This window comes from Epinephelus lanceolatus, chromosome 12, assembly GCF_041903045.1.
Source record: "Epinephelus lanceolatus isolate andai-2023 chromosome 12, ASM4190304v1, whole genome shotgun sequence".
Classification (NCBI taxonomy): Eukaryota; Metazoa; Chordata; class Actinopteri; order Perciformes; family Serranidae; genus Epinephelus; species Epinephelus lanceolatus.
This window is the reverse complement of record NC_135745.1, coordinates 41801766-41819130: the sequence shown is the minus strand read 5'-3', so window position 1 is coordinate 41819130 and position 17365 is coordinate 41801766. Positions and strand designations below refer to the sequence as shown.

At 43.9% G+C, this 17365-nt stretch overlaps 3 protein-coding genes across 3 annotated transcripts; all 3 read left to right on the top strand.

The window, feature by feature from the left end:
• Nucleotides 1-5374: 5374 nt before the first annotated feature.
• Nucleotides 5375-7328, top strand: LOC144465122 (tripartite motif-containing protein 16-like). The gene has a single exon (XM_078173442.1). It carries the CDS (start codon nt 5401-5403, stop codon nt 7060-7062), a length of 1662 nt encoding a protein of 553 aa, XP_078029568.1. The 5' UTR covers nt 5375-5400; the 3' UTR covers nt 7063-7328.
• Nucleotides 7329-9505: 2177 nt separating this feature from the next.
• Nucleotides 9506-11683, top strand: LOC144465123 (tripartite motif-containing protein 16-like protein). Its single transcript, XM_078173443.1, has one exon. The coding sequence runs from the start codon at nt 9767-9769 to the stop codon at nt 11210-11212; it is 1446 nt and encodes a 481-aa protein (XP_078029569.1). The 5' UTR covers nt 9506-9766; the 3' UTR covers nt 11213-11683.
• Nucleotides 11684-13584: 1901 nt separating this feature from the next.
• LOC144465014 (tripartite motif-containing protein 16-like) lies at nt 13585-15851 on the top strand. The gene has a single exon (XM_078172836.1). The coding sequence runs from the start codon at nt 13926-13928 to the stop codon at nt 15363-15365; it is 1440 nt and encodes a 479-aa protein (XP_078028962.1). The 5' UTR covers nt 13585-13925; the 3' UTR covers nt 15366-15851.
• Nucleotides 15852-17365: the final 1514 nt, after the last annotated feature.

The following is a 17365-nucleotide window of genomic DNA, read 5'->3' as shown; positions in this document are numbered from 1 at the left end:
AATATCTGAACTCCAACAACAAATGTAAAAATGAGCAGCTTATATCAGGTCCAGTCATAAAATCATGACATGAAAATATGATTCTTTACATTTGGTTCCAAGTGTTTCCATGTTCTTTAATCAGAATTCAACAAGTCAGAGACATTTGAACGTTTGGCCTCAAATCTCACATTCCCAAATACTATGTCTTATCTCTCCCATCTTTCCCATGTGACCTGAATGCAGCATCAGTGTTTCAGGGTGTGACTCCTGTCAACAAACGCGCACCAGGGCCGGCTCTTGGCATCGGCCATATAGGCAGTCGCCTAGGGTGCCACATGCTGGCAGGGGCGCAGCTGCAAGCCCTCAAAAAATAAAATAAAATAGAATAAATAAAATAAATACTACTAATAATTTGCAGCCACGACTGGCGCCCTTTCCTCATATTCTGTCTTGAAAAAAAGAACAAATAAAGAAAAAGTAAACAACAACAACAATCCCCCTGTTGTTTGTCATTATTTGACCTGGCCCTGAACCTGTCCTGCACCGTGCTCAGTCATGTCACTGTGGGAAAGGGGGGTGGGACGAGTTATCTGTGCGCATCTCAGGTAGGTAGGTTGTGACTGACAGACAACAAGAGGTCATAAATTGTCAAATTATTGGGTTATCATCATGAAAAGACCTCCAAGCCCTCAGGTGCGCCCAGATAATGATGTGATCGCTGCCAAGGATTGAGTTAAGCTGCTGAGCTGGTTTATTGCTGTTTGTATCTGGTTAACTTCTGGCTGCTTAGTGCTCCTCCTCTTACTCAGCACATTAGATATTGTGCTGGAAGTGTGACAATATAACTGTAGTGCAACCTCTTTTATTTTAGTCATTCATAATCACAACTAGATTATAATTCATGTTATGTTGAACACATCACTGGTGCAAGTAGTAGTCTGTCTGCTGCAGCTACATGTTTTGCTTGTACTGTACAGTAAGAGGTAAATCTACTCCACATCTGTCCAGATGCACTGAGAAAAGTTTTGAACAAGAAGCCCCGAGAAGCTGCTGCAGAGGGGCCTTCTCTGACACCTCCTCCACTCGCTGAAGAATGTAAGTTTAGCCAATTATTTGTGGTCTCTGACACACTGCTATGTTGTCATTTTTATCATTATTAATATTATTATTATTATAATGTCATTATTATTACTGTTGAATGTTCCAGGTTAACCTTGTTATTAATTACAGTAAATGTAGGTCAAATAAAATAAAGTCTATTTGTACAGTGCTTCACTTTATATGAAGTAGAATGACACAACAGACTTAAAGCAGTGGTGTAACAGTATGGATGTACTGTCTGTTTGAATCCAGCTACAAGTCAGGCAACAAGCAGCAGCACGGCTGGATTCAGCACACCACCTCACTACCTCACGACTTCCAGTGAGACACAGCCTGAATCAGGTGAGTTCTGTAACTGTATGTTACTGCTGCAGTCATGTTTCTAATGTAAATATGGCCACATCCAGAGACATGTTTGTTGTTTCTATCAAATATTCACAAATACTCTTACCACAATATTCACATCACTTACACATGCAACTCATCCTGGCCTGTACATCTGGAATGTTTTCGTCCATTTGTCCACACATGGAGGCTATGAAAGTCTGTTTTTACAATGTCAGTAAGTTGGCCAAGCCTTTAAACATTTATAAATCTCCATAGCGACGGAAAACAATGGGAACTGTAGCTTGCACACAGATCCCAATTTTCATTTGAATGCAATATTGCCACATATTTGACTTTGTTAAAAGGAGTCCATTCAAGAATACCAACACTATCTATTACCAAAATCTGTCTTCCATACTTCTATTATTATGGTAAAAGTAGCACAATAAAATATATTTGATGACAAATACAGTTTACAGAGGAAATATGGCCTAACTCAAAATATAATCAAAGTATAGTGCAACTATCAATATTTATTCAACTTGTCTACAGGACATATTAACGCTAGAATAGCTAATCCTCCTTCAAAAAAGTTAAACTAGGGGGTGGGGGCACCGAACCCTAATCCCGCCTAGGGCACCAAAGTGGCTAGAGCCGGCTTTGACGCACACAGTGTGATATTACACATATTGAAATGTCTCTTTACTGATGTTGTGTGAAGCTGCCAAAGGCTGAGTGAACTCTGGACTTGTCTTCCTGCAGTGAACATCACAGCAGGTGAACAAGTGAAATGTGAAAAGTGATGCTCAACACAAGAGGGCGCCTTCATCCTGCTAAGCAGGGAGGTAGAGGAGGTTAAAGCTCCTCCACTCACTTTGTCTGCATGTTTTAGTTTTTAGACTCATGAAACCATTTGATAATAAACACACATGGTGTCACACATGGTGCTAAATTGTGTCAGACCACTAAAAGTTCAGGTTTCCTTAAATATACACTCAGTCCTCTCTGTGTGAAGATCAGGCAGCCAGTGATGGTCAAAGGTTGAAATGTATGAGGAGCGTCTGGTGTGCTGCTGATTAAAGAAGCTCCTGGTTTCACCTACATTTGTTAAACACACTCTCCTCACACCACTGCTGCAGAGAAACTACATGATTCAAATATGTGCCACCTTTTGCAGAGTCCCCCTCACACAGAAGGCCAACCAGTGCCACATCATCAGCAGTGTGTTTGAGTTTCAACTCATTGGTTTACAGAGAAAAGAACAGAGGTGATAAAATGGCACCTGGTGATGCACCTGTGTTCACACTCCTCTCTGACACCTCACCTTTACACACATGCTAGGATTTCATGATTTAAATTACAAAAAGCTGAAATGATTGTCTTTATTAATGTTTGTTTGGCTCATGATCCTCACTGACTGAAGGTGACACTTTAGTTTGACCTCCTTTATTTCAACTAATAAACACCACACAGTGTTTTGAATTCAAGGTCATCATTTAATATCAACAGTTTTCCTCACAATCACAGTCATGATGAAAATAAAAAGTTTAAGTGACCTCAGTGTGATTTGCTGCGAGAAAACTATAAATATTAATCAAATGCAAAAAACAATATTCTACAGATCCATCCATCAGTCATCAATCAGTTCATGACGAAAACATGAGATGTTTGGAAGATGTTGGATTTTGGGTACCTCACTGCACAAATTCAAACCGACAAAAAATCAGCGTCATGTGTCGTCAGTGTTTGACGCTGGCATCAGACATTGTCCTGACATTGAATTTTGGTAAACAGACATCACAACCTAAATTCAACCAAATATAAACATTGGAAAACGTTGGTGACCAGCTGGGATGTCAAGAACCCTAAAATCCTTCTACATTGAACAAAAATATAAACGCAAAACTTTTGTTTTTGCTTCCATTTTTCGTGAGCTGGACTCAAAGATCTAAAACTTTTTCTATACACACAAAAGACCATTTCCCTCAAATATTGTTCACAAATCTGTCTAAATCTGTGTTAGTGAGCACTTCTCCTTTGCCGAGATAATCCATCCCACCTCACAGGTGTGGCATATCAAGATGCTGATTAGACAGCATGAATATTGCGCAGGTGTGCCTTAGGCTGGCCACAATAAAAGGCCACTCTGAAATGTGCAGTTTTGCTTTATTCGGGGGGTCTGGGGGGGGGGGGGGTGGTGGTCAGAAAACCAGTCAGTATCTGGTGTGACCACCATTTGCCTCACGCAGTGCAACACATCTCCTTCGCATAGAGTTGATCAGGTTGTTGATTGTGGCCTGTGGAATGTTGGTCCACTCCTCTTCAATGGCTGTGCGAAGTTGCTGGATATTGGCAGGAACTGGAACACGCTGTCGTATACGCCGATCCAGAGCATCCCAAACATGCTCAATGGGTGACATGTCCGGTGAGTATGCTGGCCATGCAAGAACTGGGATGTTTTCAGCTTCCAGGAATTGTGTACAGATCCTTGCAACATGGGGCCGTGCATTATCATGCTGCAACATGAGGTGATGGTCGTGGATGAATGGCACAACAATGGGCCTCAGGATCTCATCATGGTATCTCTGTACATTCAAAATGCCATCAATAAAATGCACCTGTGTTCGTTGTCCATAACATACGCCTGCCCATACCATAACCCCACCGCCACCATAGGCCACTCGATCCACAACGTTGACATCAGCAAACCGCTCACCCACACAACGCCACACACACTGTCTGCCATCTGCCCTGAACAGTGAAAACCAGGATTCATCCATGAAGAGAACACCTCTCCAACGTGCCAGACGCCATCGAATGTGAGCATTTACCCACTCAAGTCGGTTACAACGACGAACTGCAGTCAGGTCGAGACCCCGATGAGGACGACGAGCATGCAGATGATCTTCCCTGAGACGGTTTCTGACAGTTTGTGCAGAAATTCTTTGGTTATGCAAACCGATTGTTGCAGCAGCTGTCCGGGTGGCTGGTCTCAGACGATCTTGGAGGTGAACATGCTGGATGTGGACGTCCTGGGCTGGTGTGGTTACACGTGGTCTGCGGTTGTGAGGCCGGTTGGAGACGGCTTATGGTAGAGAAATGAACATTCAATTCACGGGCAACAGCTCTGGTGGACATGCCAATTGCACGCTCCCTCAAAACTTGCAACATCTGTGGCATTGTGCTGTGTGATAAAACTGAACATTTTAGAGTGGCCTTTTATTGTGGCCAGCCTAAGGCACACCTGTGCAATAATCATGCTGTCTAATCAGCATCTTGATATGCCACACCTGTGAGGTGGGATGGATTATCTCGGCAAAGGAGAAGTGCTCACTAACACAGATTTAGATAGATTTGTGAACGATATTTGAGGGAAATGGTCTTTTGTGTGTATAGAAAAAGTTTTAGATCTTTGAGTCCAGCTCACGAAAAATGGGAGCAAAAACAAAAGTGTTGCGTTTATATTTTTGTTCAGTGTATATTTACAGCTGATATGGTGACTGTGGTTATAGCTATTATCTAATTATTGCTCAGAGTTCTGCACTGATAGTTTGGTTTATTTCATGAGACTGGTTTAATCAACTGACTATCATTTTTCCTTTTTCAGGAATGCTGCTGAAAACTGAATATTTTACTGAAAATGGTCGATAAACATTTTTAATAATTATTATTTCCGATAGACTTTTGAATCCTTTGAACTACGAGTTTCCAACAACTGCATTAACTTCACTTGAAAACGTGAAACATTTAACTAACATGAAATGTCTAACTGTGTGAGCTGAGTGTCGTAGTTTGAATCTGTTTTTACTGCCTGTTGTAAATGTCAGATAACACACCCTGCCTCTCACCACTCCTTGTGGAATGCAGCAAAGCCTGAAAAGCCTTCCCTCTCCTCCCTCCTCCTGAAGCCAGCTCGTCTCTATCAACAGATTTGTTTTTCTGATCAGAGAGAGTGAAACTATTTGACAGTCACCATCACTGAGAGTTGAAATGGCGCAGAAAGGAGTTGAGCTGGACCGAGAAACCTTCTCTTGTTCCATCTGTCTGGATCTACTGAAGGATCCGGGGACTCTTCCCTGTGGACACAGCAACTGCATCAACTGTATTCAAAGCTTCTGGGATGGAGAGGATGAGAAGAGAATCTACAGCTGCCCTCAGTGTAGGCAGAGCTTCACACCGAGGCCTGTCCTGAGGAAAAACACCATGTTAGCAGTTTTAGTGGAGCAACTGAAGAAGACTGGACACCAAGCTGCTCCTGCTGATCACTGTTATGCTGGAGCTGAAGATGTGGCCTGTGATGTCTGCACTGGGAGGAAACTGAAAGCCTTCAAGTCCTGTCTGCAGTGTGTGGCCTCTTACTGTGAGAAACACCTCCAGCCTCATCGTGACTCGGCTACATTACAGAAACACAAGCTGGTGGAGCCCTCCAAGAAGCTGCAGCAGAACATCTGCTCTCGTCATGATGAGGTGATGAAGATGTTCTGCCGCACTGATCAGCAGTGTATCTGTTATCTCTGCTCTGTGGAGGAACATAAAGGCCACGACACAGTGTCAGCTGCAGCAGAAAGGACTGAGAGGCAGAGAGAGCTGGAGGGGAGTCGACAAAACATCCAGCAGAGAATCCAGGACACAGAGAAAGATGTGAAGCTGCTCCAACAGGAGGTGGAGGCTATCAGTCGCTCTGCTGATAAAGCAGTGGAGCACAGTGAGAAGATCTTCACTGAGCTGATCCGTCTCATGGAGAAAAGACGCTCTGATGTGAAGCAGCAGCTCAGATGGCAGCAGGAAACTGAAGTGAGTCGAGTCAAAGAGCTTCAGGAGAAGCTGGAGCAGGAGATCACTGAGCTGAAGAGGAAAGACGCTGAGCTGAAGAAGCTCTCACACACAGAGGATCACAACCAGTTTCTACACAACTACCCCTCACTGTCAGCACTCAGTGAAGCCACACACTCATCCAGCATCAACATCCGTCCTCACCGCTACTTTGAGGATGTGACAGCGGCTGTGTCAGGAGTCAGAGATAAACTACAGGACGCTCTGAGGGACACATGGACAAACGCCTCACTGACAGGGACTGAAGTGGATGTTTTACTGCCACAACCAGAGCCCAAGACCAGAGCTGAGTTCTTCACATATTCACGTCACATCACACTGGATCCAAACACAGCAAACACATGGCTGTTATTATCTGAGGGGAACAGGAAAGTGACAGTAATGAGTCAACAACAGTCTTGTTCTGATCACCCAGACAGATTCACTGGATGGTCTCAGGTCCTGAGTAGAGAGAGTCTGACTGGACGTTGTTACTGGGAGGTGGAGTGGAGAGGGAGAGGAGTTTATGTAGCAGTCGCATACAAGAATATCAGCAGAGCAGGGGGTGAATGTAGATTTGGACACAGTGACAAATCATGGGCATTAAGATGTGTCAACAGTTATGAGTTTTATCACAACAGTGTCAAAACTCCCATCTCAGGTCCTCAGTCCTCCAGAGTAGGAGTGTACCTGGATCACAGTGCAGGTATTCTGTCCTTCTACAGCGTCTCTGAAACCATGACTCTCCTCCACAGAGTCCAGACCACATTCACTCAGCCTCTCTATGTTGGACTTTGGGTTTATTCTGATTCCACAGCTGAGTTGTGTCAAGTCAAATAGTCAGAAGTCATTTAAGGGTTAAACTCTGTGTTTGGTCTCCATGTTTGTTGCTGACAGCTGATTGTTGTGGCGTTTCTTCACTGCACACAGATCAGCTGTCAGTCAAACATTGTGGGCGGGACTTTGACATCTTCTCCTGAGTTGCTGTGTAAATGTTTGAGTGTGTGTAGGTGGCGCTCCTTCCTGTGTGTGTCACCTCCTTTATCCTCCACACTTTGTTGTCTTTGTGTTCATCTGTAAAGAAATCTATAATCACATTTATTTGTTTGGCAGACCAAATGTTGTTTTATAGAAGTGTAATGATCCTGATCATAATCAATAAGGACATCATTCATTATTGTCTTGTACACAGCTGAGATTCTTGTGTGGATGAAGTGAATCTGAACATGAAATCACTGAACAAGAGTCATTTAATAGTGTTTGCTTTCTGTTTTTGTGTCCATGAACATCAAATAAATTTGGATGCAGATCATAATTTGTGTCGTCACAAGTCATTCAAGTGAAATTTGTTATTTAAATCTTTGTTTTGATCAGATGTGGCCAGCACAAACATGATTTGTTCCTGAGCTTGATGAGGTCTCATTTTAATTTTTAAAACTTTGATTTTAAACATGTTTTAAACTGCTTCTCCCATTCTGCCTCTCTGTCCCTCCCTCCAGCCCCCTGCATCACCTCCATCCATCCACCAGATGTCCTCACACTTTCCCTCCTGTCCCAGTCACCTGACTCTCTCATTCACCTGCTCACCTGTTTCCACTTTCCCTCATCAGCCCTGCAGTATAGAAGCGCCACGTTTCCACTCATTCCCTGACAGATTGTCAGTGTTGCTTCCTGCCTGAAGCTGCTGTCTTCAGACCTGTTCCTGTGTCTGCACCTGTTTCCTGTTCCTGCTCTCTTCTTCTCTTCTTGGATTTGTTTGACTGTTGGGACTGCCGCCCTGTTTCCAACCTGTAAGCCTGTTCCTGACTGCTGTCTTCACAGTTTGAGTCGTCCTCTCTGTGTTGTCTGAATTCATGATTGTGACAAATGTCCTCAAAGACCATAAGGACTCCATTTAATCCATAGATTCTCCTATAAAACCACACTGGGCAAAAAAAATTTGATCTGTTCTTTCAGATTTGGATTGTGTTGTTGATGTGCTAAGTCGCGTCAAGACAATCTTCCGGTTTCACTTTTTGAATGACAAACACAGACTAGTGCTGTCTGCTTGTATGGAGGGGTGTTTCCTCTCAGGCAGGTGCAGAACATACGTGCTGGGTGGCCGTCGGCTGTCGTCTTTGCGGTGTGTTCACAGTGGTAAAACTGAGCTTCTCCTTGTAGGTACTGAGTCTCCTTTGGCTAAACCACATAGTTTCTCTCTGACCATTAACAACTCCAACGTCTGTCCCTCCCCTCAGGTTAAGAGTCTGGGTGTCATCCTGGACAGCACATTGACCTTTGAGGCCCCCATCAATAATGTTTCTCAGTCTGCATACTTTAATGGACTTAACATTAACATCTTCGCCCGTCACTCACACCTCACAGCACTGCTATCCCCGTTCATTCTTTGGCTACATCTCGTACTGATTATTGCAGCTCTGTCCTCTTTGCTCTCCCTCTCAAGTGTCTTTATAAACTCCAGTTGGTCCAGAATTCAGCCGTCTCCAAACTTGAAGATCAGAAGAGTTTACCTCCTAAAAGATGAAGTGATCCATGTTTTTAAATGAGAAATGAGCTCTGTTGTAAACAAGTGTTAAACACACTGGCTGCGCCCCGAATCACATACTTTTTCTTTTTACTTTTAGTGCTGCAGCTGCCTTTGAAAAGTACGTACTGTTGCATGCAGTATGCACACAATCAAGACACACTACTGTCTCACAACATTACACCCTGAACTTTGACCCTCTTTCTCACATATTTGTTACCCTGGAGGTAAAACAAGAGGTCGTTCACCGAGCTCACCAGAGACTGAGGTCAGCCTGGAGAGATCTGCTGTTGTTGTTGCTTTGCAATTGTAACTTTGAAGTGATCACTGCATACAAGGTAGATTCCAACATATTATATTCACCACAGGAAAATGACATCAGCAGTATCTGTCATTGTTATTGTCATAGTAATGTCCTGTTGGTGGTGGTAATCTCTATGATTATTTTGTTCATATAAACAATTCATATATTTATTATTACTATTAGACTGGTCATCAAGGACTTGAATCAGCTGTCAATAAAGCTGTCAACAACTGGTCATCTGTTTTTGTGGCCCAGCTGATGTGACCAATCTTCCGCTGTGCAGAGGATTGTGGGTCAGAATAGCCAGAAAAGAATGCTGGCTTGCATACTGCAAAATTAGACCAGATGTAGTAGAACATCCTGGTAATTTTGGCATACTGCATTTGACATACTGTGTGTTGGGACATACTAAATTTTGTTCTGCATACTTTATAGTACGGTAGTCTGGATATTGGAACGCACACACAGTATCTCTGTCAAACTGCTCCTCTTCCTGGAATGACTCAGAGCTTGATGAGCCCTCCCTCCTCTTCCTGCTCTCACACACACAGCCAGCTCCACTCTGTCCACACATTTCCTTGTTCCCTCCCCTTCAGATCTACAAATAGAAGATGGGTGTAACCAACACTGTGGTGACGTGAGAGAGCTGACAGACTCCATTCACTGCATGTTGGTTAGATCAGAGCTCAAACTAGTTGTTGACACTGGGAGGTGAAATGGCGCAGAAAGGAGTTGAGCTGGACCGAGAAACCTTCTCTTGTTCCATCTGTCTGGATCTACTGAAGGATCCGGGGACTCTTCCCTGTGGACACAGCTACTGCATCAACTGTATTCAAAGCTTCTGGGATGGAGAGGATGAGAAGAGAATCTACAGCTGCCCTCAGTGTAGGCAGAGGTTCACACCGAGGCCTGTCCTGATGAAAAACATCATGTTAGCAGATTTAGTGGAGAAACTGAAGAAGACTGGACTCCAAGCTGCTCCTGCTGATCACTGCTATGCTGGAGCTGAAGATGTGGACCAACATAAAGGCCACGACACAGTGTCAGCTGCAGCAGAAAGGACTGAGAGGCAGAGAGAGCTGGAGGGGAGTCGACAAAACATCCAGCAGAGAATCCAGGACACAGAGAAAGACGTGAAGCTGCTCCAACAGGAGGTGGAGGCTATCAGTCGCTCTGCTGATAAAGCAGTGGAGCACAGTGAGAAGATCTTCACTGAGCTGATCCGTCTCATGGAGAAAAGACGCTCTGATGTGAAGCAGCAGCTCAGATGGCAGCAGGAAACTGAAGTGAGTCGAGTCAAAGAGCTTCAGGAGAAGCTGGAGCAGGAGATCACTGAGCTGAAGAGGAAAGACGCTGAGCTGAAGCAGCTCTCACACACAGAGGATCACAAGCAGTTTCTACACAACTACCCCTCACTGTCAGCACTCAGTGAAGCCACACACTCATCCAGCATCAACATCCGTCCGCGCCGCTACTTTGAGGACGTGACAGCGGCTGTGTCAGGAGTCAGAGATAAAGTACAGGACGCTCTGAGGGACACATGGACAAACGTCTCACTGACAGGGACTGAAGTGGATGTTTTACTGCCACAACCAGAGCCCAAGACCAGAGCTGAGTTCTTCAGATATTCACGTCACATCACACTGGATCCAAACACAGCACACACACAGCTGTTATTATCTGAGGGGAACAGGAAAGTGACAGTAATGAGACAACAACAGTCTTATTCTAAACACCCAGACAGATTCACTGACTGGCAGCAGGTCCTGAGTAGAGAGAGTCTGACTGGACGTTGTTACTGGGAGGTGGAGTGGAGAGGAACAGTTTATGTAGCAGTCGCATACAAGAATATCAGACGAGCAGGGGGGGGTGAATGCTTATTTGGAAACAATGACAAATCTTGGATGTTAATTTGTGACAATAACAGTTATAACTTTTATCACAACAAAGTCCAAACTCCCGTCTCAGGTCCTCGGTCCTCCAGAGTAGGAGTGTACCTGGATCACAGTGCAGGTATTCTGTCCTTCTACAGCATCTCTGAAACCATGACTCTCCTCCACAGAGTCCAGACCACATTCACTCAGCCTCTCTATGCTGGACTTTGTCTTTGTTCTGATTCCACAGCTGAGTTGTGTCAAGTCAAACAGTCAGAAGTCATTTAAGGGTTAAACTCTGTGTTTGGTCTCCATGTTTGTTGCTGACAGCTGATTGTTGTGGCGTTTCTTCACTGCACACAGATCAGCTGTCAGTCAAACATTGTGGGCGGGACTTTGACATCTTCTCCTGAGTTGTTGTGTAAATGTTTGAGTGTGTGTAGGTGGCGCTCCTTCCTGTGTGTGTCACGTCCTTTATCCTCCACACTTTGTTCTCTTTGTGTTCATCTGTAAAGAAATGTATAATCACATTTATTTGTTTGGCAGACCAAATGTTGTTGTTGTTATGAGGTTTTATAGAAGTGTAATGATCCTGATCATAATCAATAAGGACATCATTCATTATTGTCTTGTACACAGCTGAGATTCTTGTGTGGATGAAGTGAATCTGAACATGAAATCACTGAACAAGAGTCATTTAATAGTGTTTGCTTTCTGTTTTTGTGTCCATGAACATCAAATAAATTTGGATGCAGATCATAATTTGTGTCGTCACAAGTCATTCAAGTGAAATTTGTTATTTAAATCTTTGTTTTGATCAGATGTGGCCAGCACAAACATGATTTGTTCCTGAGCTTGTAGATTACAGGCCAAAGACTGTTGTGGTTGGAGAACTGTGTCACAAAGTCCTCCTCAGTCCTGCTTCTCCCATTCTGCCTCTCTGTCCCTCCCTCCAGCCCCCTGCATCACCTCCATCCATCCACCAGATGTCCTCACACTTTCCCTCCTGTCGCAGTCACCTGACTCTCTCATTCACCTGCTCACCTGTTTCCACTTTCCCTCATCAGCCCTGCAGTATAGAAGCGCCACGTTTCCACTCATTCCCTGACAGATTGTCAGTGTTGCTTCCTGCCTGAAGCTGCTGTCTTCAGACCTGTTCCTGTGTCTGCACCTGTTTCCTGTTCCTGCTCTCTTCTTCTCTTCTTGGATTTGTTTGACTGTTGGGACTGCCGCCCTGTTTCCAACCTGTAAGCCTGTTCCTGACTGCTGTCTTCACAGTTTGAGTCGTCCTCTCTGTGTTGTCTGAATTCATGATTGTGACAAATGTCCTCAAAGACCATAAGGACTCCATTTAATCCATAGATTCTCCTATAAAACCACACTGGGCAAAAAAAATTTGATCTGTTCTTTCAGATTTGGATTGTGTTGTTGATGTGCTAAGTCGCGTCAAGACAATCTTCCGGTTTCACTTTTTGAATGACAAACACAGACTAGTGCTGTCTGCTTGTATGGAGGGGTGTTTCCTCTCAGGCAGGCGCAGAACATACGTGCTGGGTGGCCGTCGGCTGTCGTCTTTGCGGTGTGTTCACAGTGATAAAACTAAGCTTCTCCTTGTAGGTACTGAGTCTCCTTTGGCTAAACCACATAGTTTCTCTCTGACCATTAACAACTCCAACGTCTGTCCCTCCCCTCAGGTTAAGAGTCTGGGTGTCATCCTGGACAGCACATTGACCTTTGAGGCCCCCATCAATAATGTTTCTCAGTCTGCATACTTTAATGGACTTAACATTAACATCTTCGCCCGTCACTCACACCTCACAGCACTGCTATCCCCGCTCATTCTTTGGCTACATCTCGTACTGATTATTGCAGCTCTGTCCTCTTTGCTCTCCCTCTCAAGTGTCTTTATAAACTCCAGTTGGTCCAGAATTCAGCCGTCTCCAAACTTGAAGAACAGAAGAGTTTACCTCCTAAAAGATGAAGTGATCCATGTTTTTAAATGAGAAATGAGCTCTGTTGTAAACAAGTGTTAAACACACTGGCTGCGCCCCGAATCACATACTTTTTCTTTTTACTTTTAGTGCTGCAGCTGCCTTTGAAAAGTACGTACTGTTGCATGCAGTATGCACACAATCAAGACACACTACTGTCTCACAACATTACACCCTGAACTTTGACCCTCTTTCTCACATATTTGTTACCCTGGAGGTAAAACAAGAGGTCGTTCACCGAGCTCACCAGAGACTGAGGTCAGCCTGGAGAGATCTGCTGTTGTTGTTGCTTTGCAATTGTAACTTTGAAGTGATCACTGCATACAAGGTAGATTCCAACATATTATATTCACCACAGGAAAATGACATCAGCAGTATCTGTCATTGTTATTGTCATAGTAATGTCCTGTTGGTGGTGGTAATCTCTATGATTATTTTGTTCATATGAACAATTCATATATTTATTATTACTATTAGACTGGTCATCAAGGACTTGAATCAGCTGTCAATAAAGCTGTCAACAACTGGTCATCTGTTTTTGTGGCCCAGCTGATGTGACCAATCTTCCGCTGTGCAGAGGATTGTGGGTCAGAATAGCCAGAAAAGCATGCTGGCTTGCATACTGCAAAATTAGACCAGATGTAGTAGAACATCCTGGTAATTTTGGCATACTGCATTTGACATACTGTGTGTTGGGACATACTAAATTTTGTTCTGCATACTTTATAGTACGGTAGTCTGGATATTGGAACGCACACACAGTATCTCTGTCAAACTGCTCCTCTTCCTGGAATGACTCAGAGCTTGATGAGCCCTCCCTCCTCTTCCTGCTCTCACACACACAGCCAGCTCCACTCTGTCCACACATTTCCTTGTTCCCTCCCCTTCAGATCGGCAAATAGAAGATGGGTGTAACCAACACTGTGGTGACGTGAGAGAGCTGACAGACTCCATTCACTGCATGTTGGTTAGATCAGAGCTCAAACTAGTTGTTGACACTGGGAGGTGAAATGGCGCAGAAAGGAGTTGAGCTGGACCGAGAAACCTTCTCTTGTTCCATCTGTCTGGATCTACTGAAGGATCCGGGGACTCTTCCCTGTAGACACAGCTACTGCATCAACTGTATTCAAAGCTTCTGGGATGGAGAGGATGAGAAGAGAATCTACAGCTGCCCTCAGTGTAGGCAGAGGTTCACACCGAGGCCTGTCCTGATGAAAAACATCATGTTAGCAGATTTAGTGGAGAAACTGAAGAAGACTGGACTCCTAGCTGCTCCTGCTGATCACTGCTATGCTGGAGCTGAAGATGTGGACCAACATAAAGGCCACGACACAGTGTCAGCTGCAGCAGAAAGGACTGAGAGGCAGAGAGAGCTGGAGGGGAGTCGACAAAACATCCAGCAGAGAATCCAGGACACAGAGAAAGATGTGAAGCTGCTCCAACAGGAGGTGGAGGCTATCAGTCGCTCTGCTGATAAAGCAGTGGAGCACAGTGAGAAGATCTTCACTGAGCTGATCCGTCTCATGGAGAAAAGACGCTCTGATGTGAAGCAGCAGCTCAGATGGCAGCAGGAAACTGAAGTGAGTCGAGTCAAAGAGCTTCAGGAGAAGCTGGAGCAGGAGATCACTGAGCTGAAGAGGAAAGACGCTGAGCTGAAGCAGCTCTCACACACAGAGGATCACAAGCAGTTTCTACACAACTACCCCTCACTGTCAGCACTCAGTGAACCCACACACTCATCCAGCATCAACATCCGTCCTCACCGCTACTTTGAGGATGTGACAGCGGCTGTGTCAGGAGTCAGAGATAAAGTACAGGACGCTCTGAGGGACACATGGACAAACGCCTCACTGACAGGGACTGAAGTGGATGTTTTACTGCCACAACCAGAGCCCAAGACCAGAGCTGAGTTCTTCAGATATTCACGTCACATCACACTGGATCCAAACACAGTCAGCACATGGCTGTTATTATCTGAGGGGAACAGGAAAGTGACAGGAATGAGACAACAACAGTTTTATTCTCATCACCCAGACAGATTCACTGGATGGCGTCAGGTCCTGAGTAGAGAGAGTCTGACTGGACGTTGTTACTGGGAGGTGGAGTGGAGAGGAGGAGTTTATGTAGCAGTCGCATACAAGAATATCAGACGAGCACGTTGGTGGTGGGATGAATGTAAATTTGGACACAATGACAAGTCTTGGATGTTAACATGTGACAATAACAGTTATAACTTTTATCACAACAAAGTCCAAACTCGTGTCTCAGGTCCTCAGTCCTCCAGAGTAGGAGTGTACCTGGATCACAGTGCAGGTATTCTGTCCTTCTACAGCATCTCTGAAACCATGACTCTCCTCCACAGAGTCCAGACCACATTCACTCAGCCTCTCTATGTTGGACTTTGGCTTTCTTATTCTGATTCCACAGCTGAGTTGTGTCAAGTCAAATAGTCAGAAGTCATTTAAGGGTTAAACTCTGTGTTTGGTCTCCATGTTTGTTGCTGACAGCTGATTGTTGTGGCGTTTCTTCACTGCACACAGATCAGCTGTCAGTCAAACATTGTGGGCGGGACTTTGACATCTTCTCCTGAGTTGTTGTGTAAATGTTTGAGTGTGTGTAGGTGGCGCTCCTTCCTGTGTGTGTCACCTCCTTTATCCTCCACACTTTGTTGTCTTTGTGTTCATCTGTAAAGAAATGTATAATCACATTTATTTGTTTGGCAGACCAAATGTTGTTGTTGTTATGAGGTTTTATAGAAGTGTAATGATCCTGATCATAATCAATAAGGACATCATTCATTATTGTCTTGTACACAGCTGAGATTCTTGTGTGGATGAAGTGAATCTGAACATGAAATCACTGAACAAGAGTCATTTAATAGTGTTTGCTTTCTGTTTTTGTGTCCATGAACATCAAATAAATTTGGATGCAGATCATAATTTGTGTCGTCACAAGTCATTCAAGTGAAATTTGTTATTTAAATCTTTGTTTTGATCAGATGTGGCCAGCACAAACATGATTTGTTCCTGAGCTTGATGAGGTCTCATTTTAATTTTTAAAACTTTGATTTTAAACATGTATAAATGTTGATATGACAGAATCGATCTGGGAGAAATGTTCTCAGCAGACAGCACCTAACAGAGACACTAGGAAACCAAACACTACCACAGTGACAGTGAGTGACTCAGCTTTTATAACACGTGAAATATCTGAACTCCAACAACAAATGTAAAAATGAGCAGCTTATATCAGGTCCAGTCATAAAATCATGACATGAAAATATGATTCTTTACATTTGGTTCCAAGTGTTTCCATGTTCTTTAATCAGAATTCAACAAATCAGAGACATTTGAACGTTTAGCCTCAAATCTCACATTCCCAAATACTATGTCTTATCTCTCCCATCTTTCCCATGTGACCTGAATGCAGCATCAGTGTTTCAGGGTGTGACTCCTGTCAACAAACGCACACCAGGGCCGGCTCTTGGCATCGGCCATATAGGCAGTCGCCTAGGGTGCCACATGCTGGCAGGGGCGCAGCTGCAAGCCCTCAAAAAAAAAAAAATAAATAGAATGAATAAAATGAAATAAATACTACTAATAATTTGCAGCCACGACTGGCGCCCTTTCCTCATACTCTGTCTTGAAAAAAAGAACAAATAAAGAAAAAGTAAACAACAACAACAACCCCCCTGTTGTTTGTCATTATTTGACCTGGCCCTGAACCTGTCCTGCACCGTGCTCAGTCATGTCACTGTGGGAAAGGGGGGTGGGACGAGTTATCTGTGCGCATCTCAGGTAGGTAGGTTGTGACTGACAGACAACAAGAGGTCATAAATTGTCAAATTATTGGGTTATCATCATGAAAAGACCTCCAAGCCCTCAGGTGCGCCCAGATAATGATGTGATCGCTGCCAAGGATTGAGTTAAGCTGCTGAGCTGGTTTATTGCTGTTTGTATCTGGTTAACTTCTGGCTGCTTAGTGCTCCTCCTCTTACTCAGCACATTAGATATTGTGCTGGAAGTGTGACAATATAACTGTAGTGCAACCTCTTTTATTTTAGTCATTCATAATCACAACTAGATAATAATTCATGTTATGTTGAACACATCACTGGTGCAAGTAGTAGTCTGTCTGCTGCAGCTACATGTTTTGCTTGTACTGTACAGTAAGAGGTAAATCTACTCCACATCTGTCCAGATGCACTGAGAAAAGTTTTGAACAAGAAGCCCCGAGAAGCTGCTGCAGAGGGGCCTTCTCTGACACCTCCTCCACTCGCTGAAGAATGTAAGTTTAGCCAATTATTTGTGGTCTCTGACACACTGCTATGTTGTCATTTTTATCATTATTAATATTATTATTATTATAATGTCATTATTATTACTGTTGAATGTTCCAGGTTAACCTTGTTATTAATTACAGTAAATGTAGGTCAAATAAAATAAAGTCT

Excerpts from the sequence above, each read along its gene's own strand:
- LOC144465122 (XM_078173442.1), top strand. The coding sequence starts at position 5,401 with ATGGCGCAGAAAGGAGTTGAGCTGGACCGAGAAACCTTCTCTTGTTCC.
- LOC144465123 (XM_078173443.1), top strand. The coding sequence starts at position 9,767 with ATGGCGCAGAAAGGAGTTGAGCTGGACCGAGAAACCTTCTCTTGTTCC.
- LOC144465014 (XM_078172836.1), top strand. The coding sequence starts at position 13,926 with ATGGCGCAGAAAGGAGTTGAGCTGGACCGAGAAACCTTCTCTTGTTCC.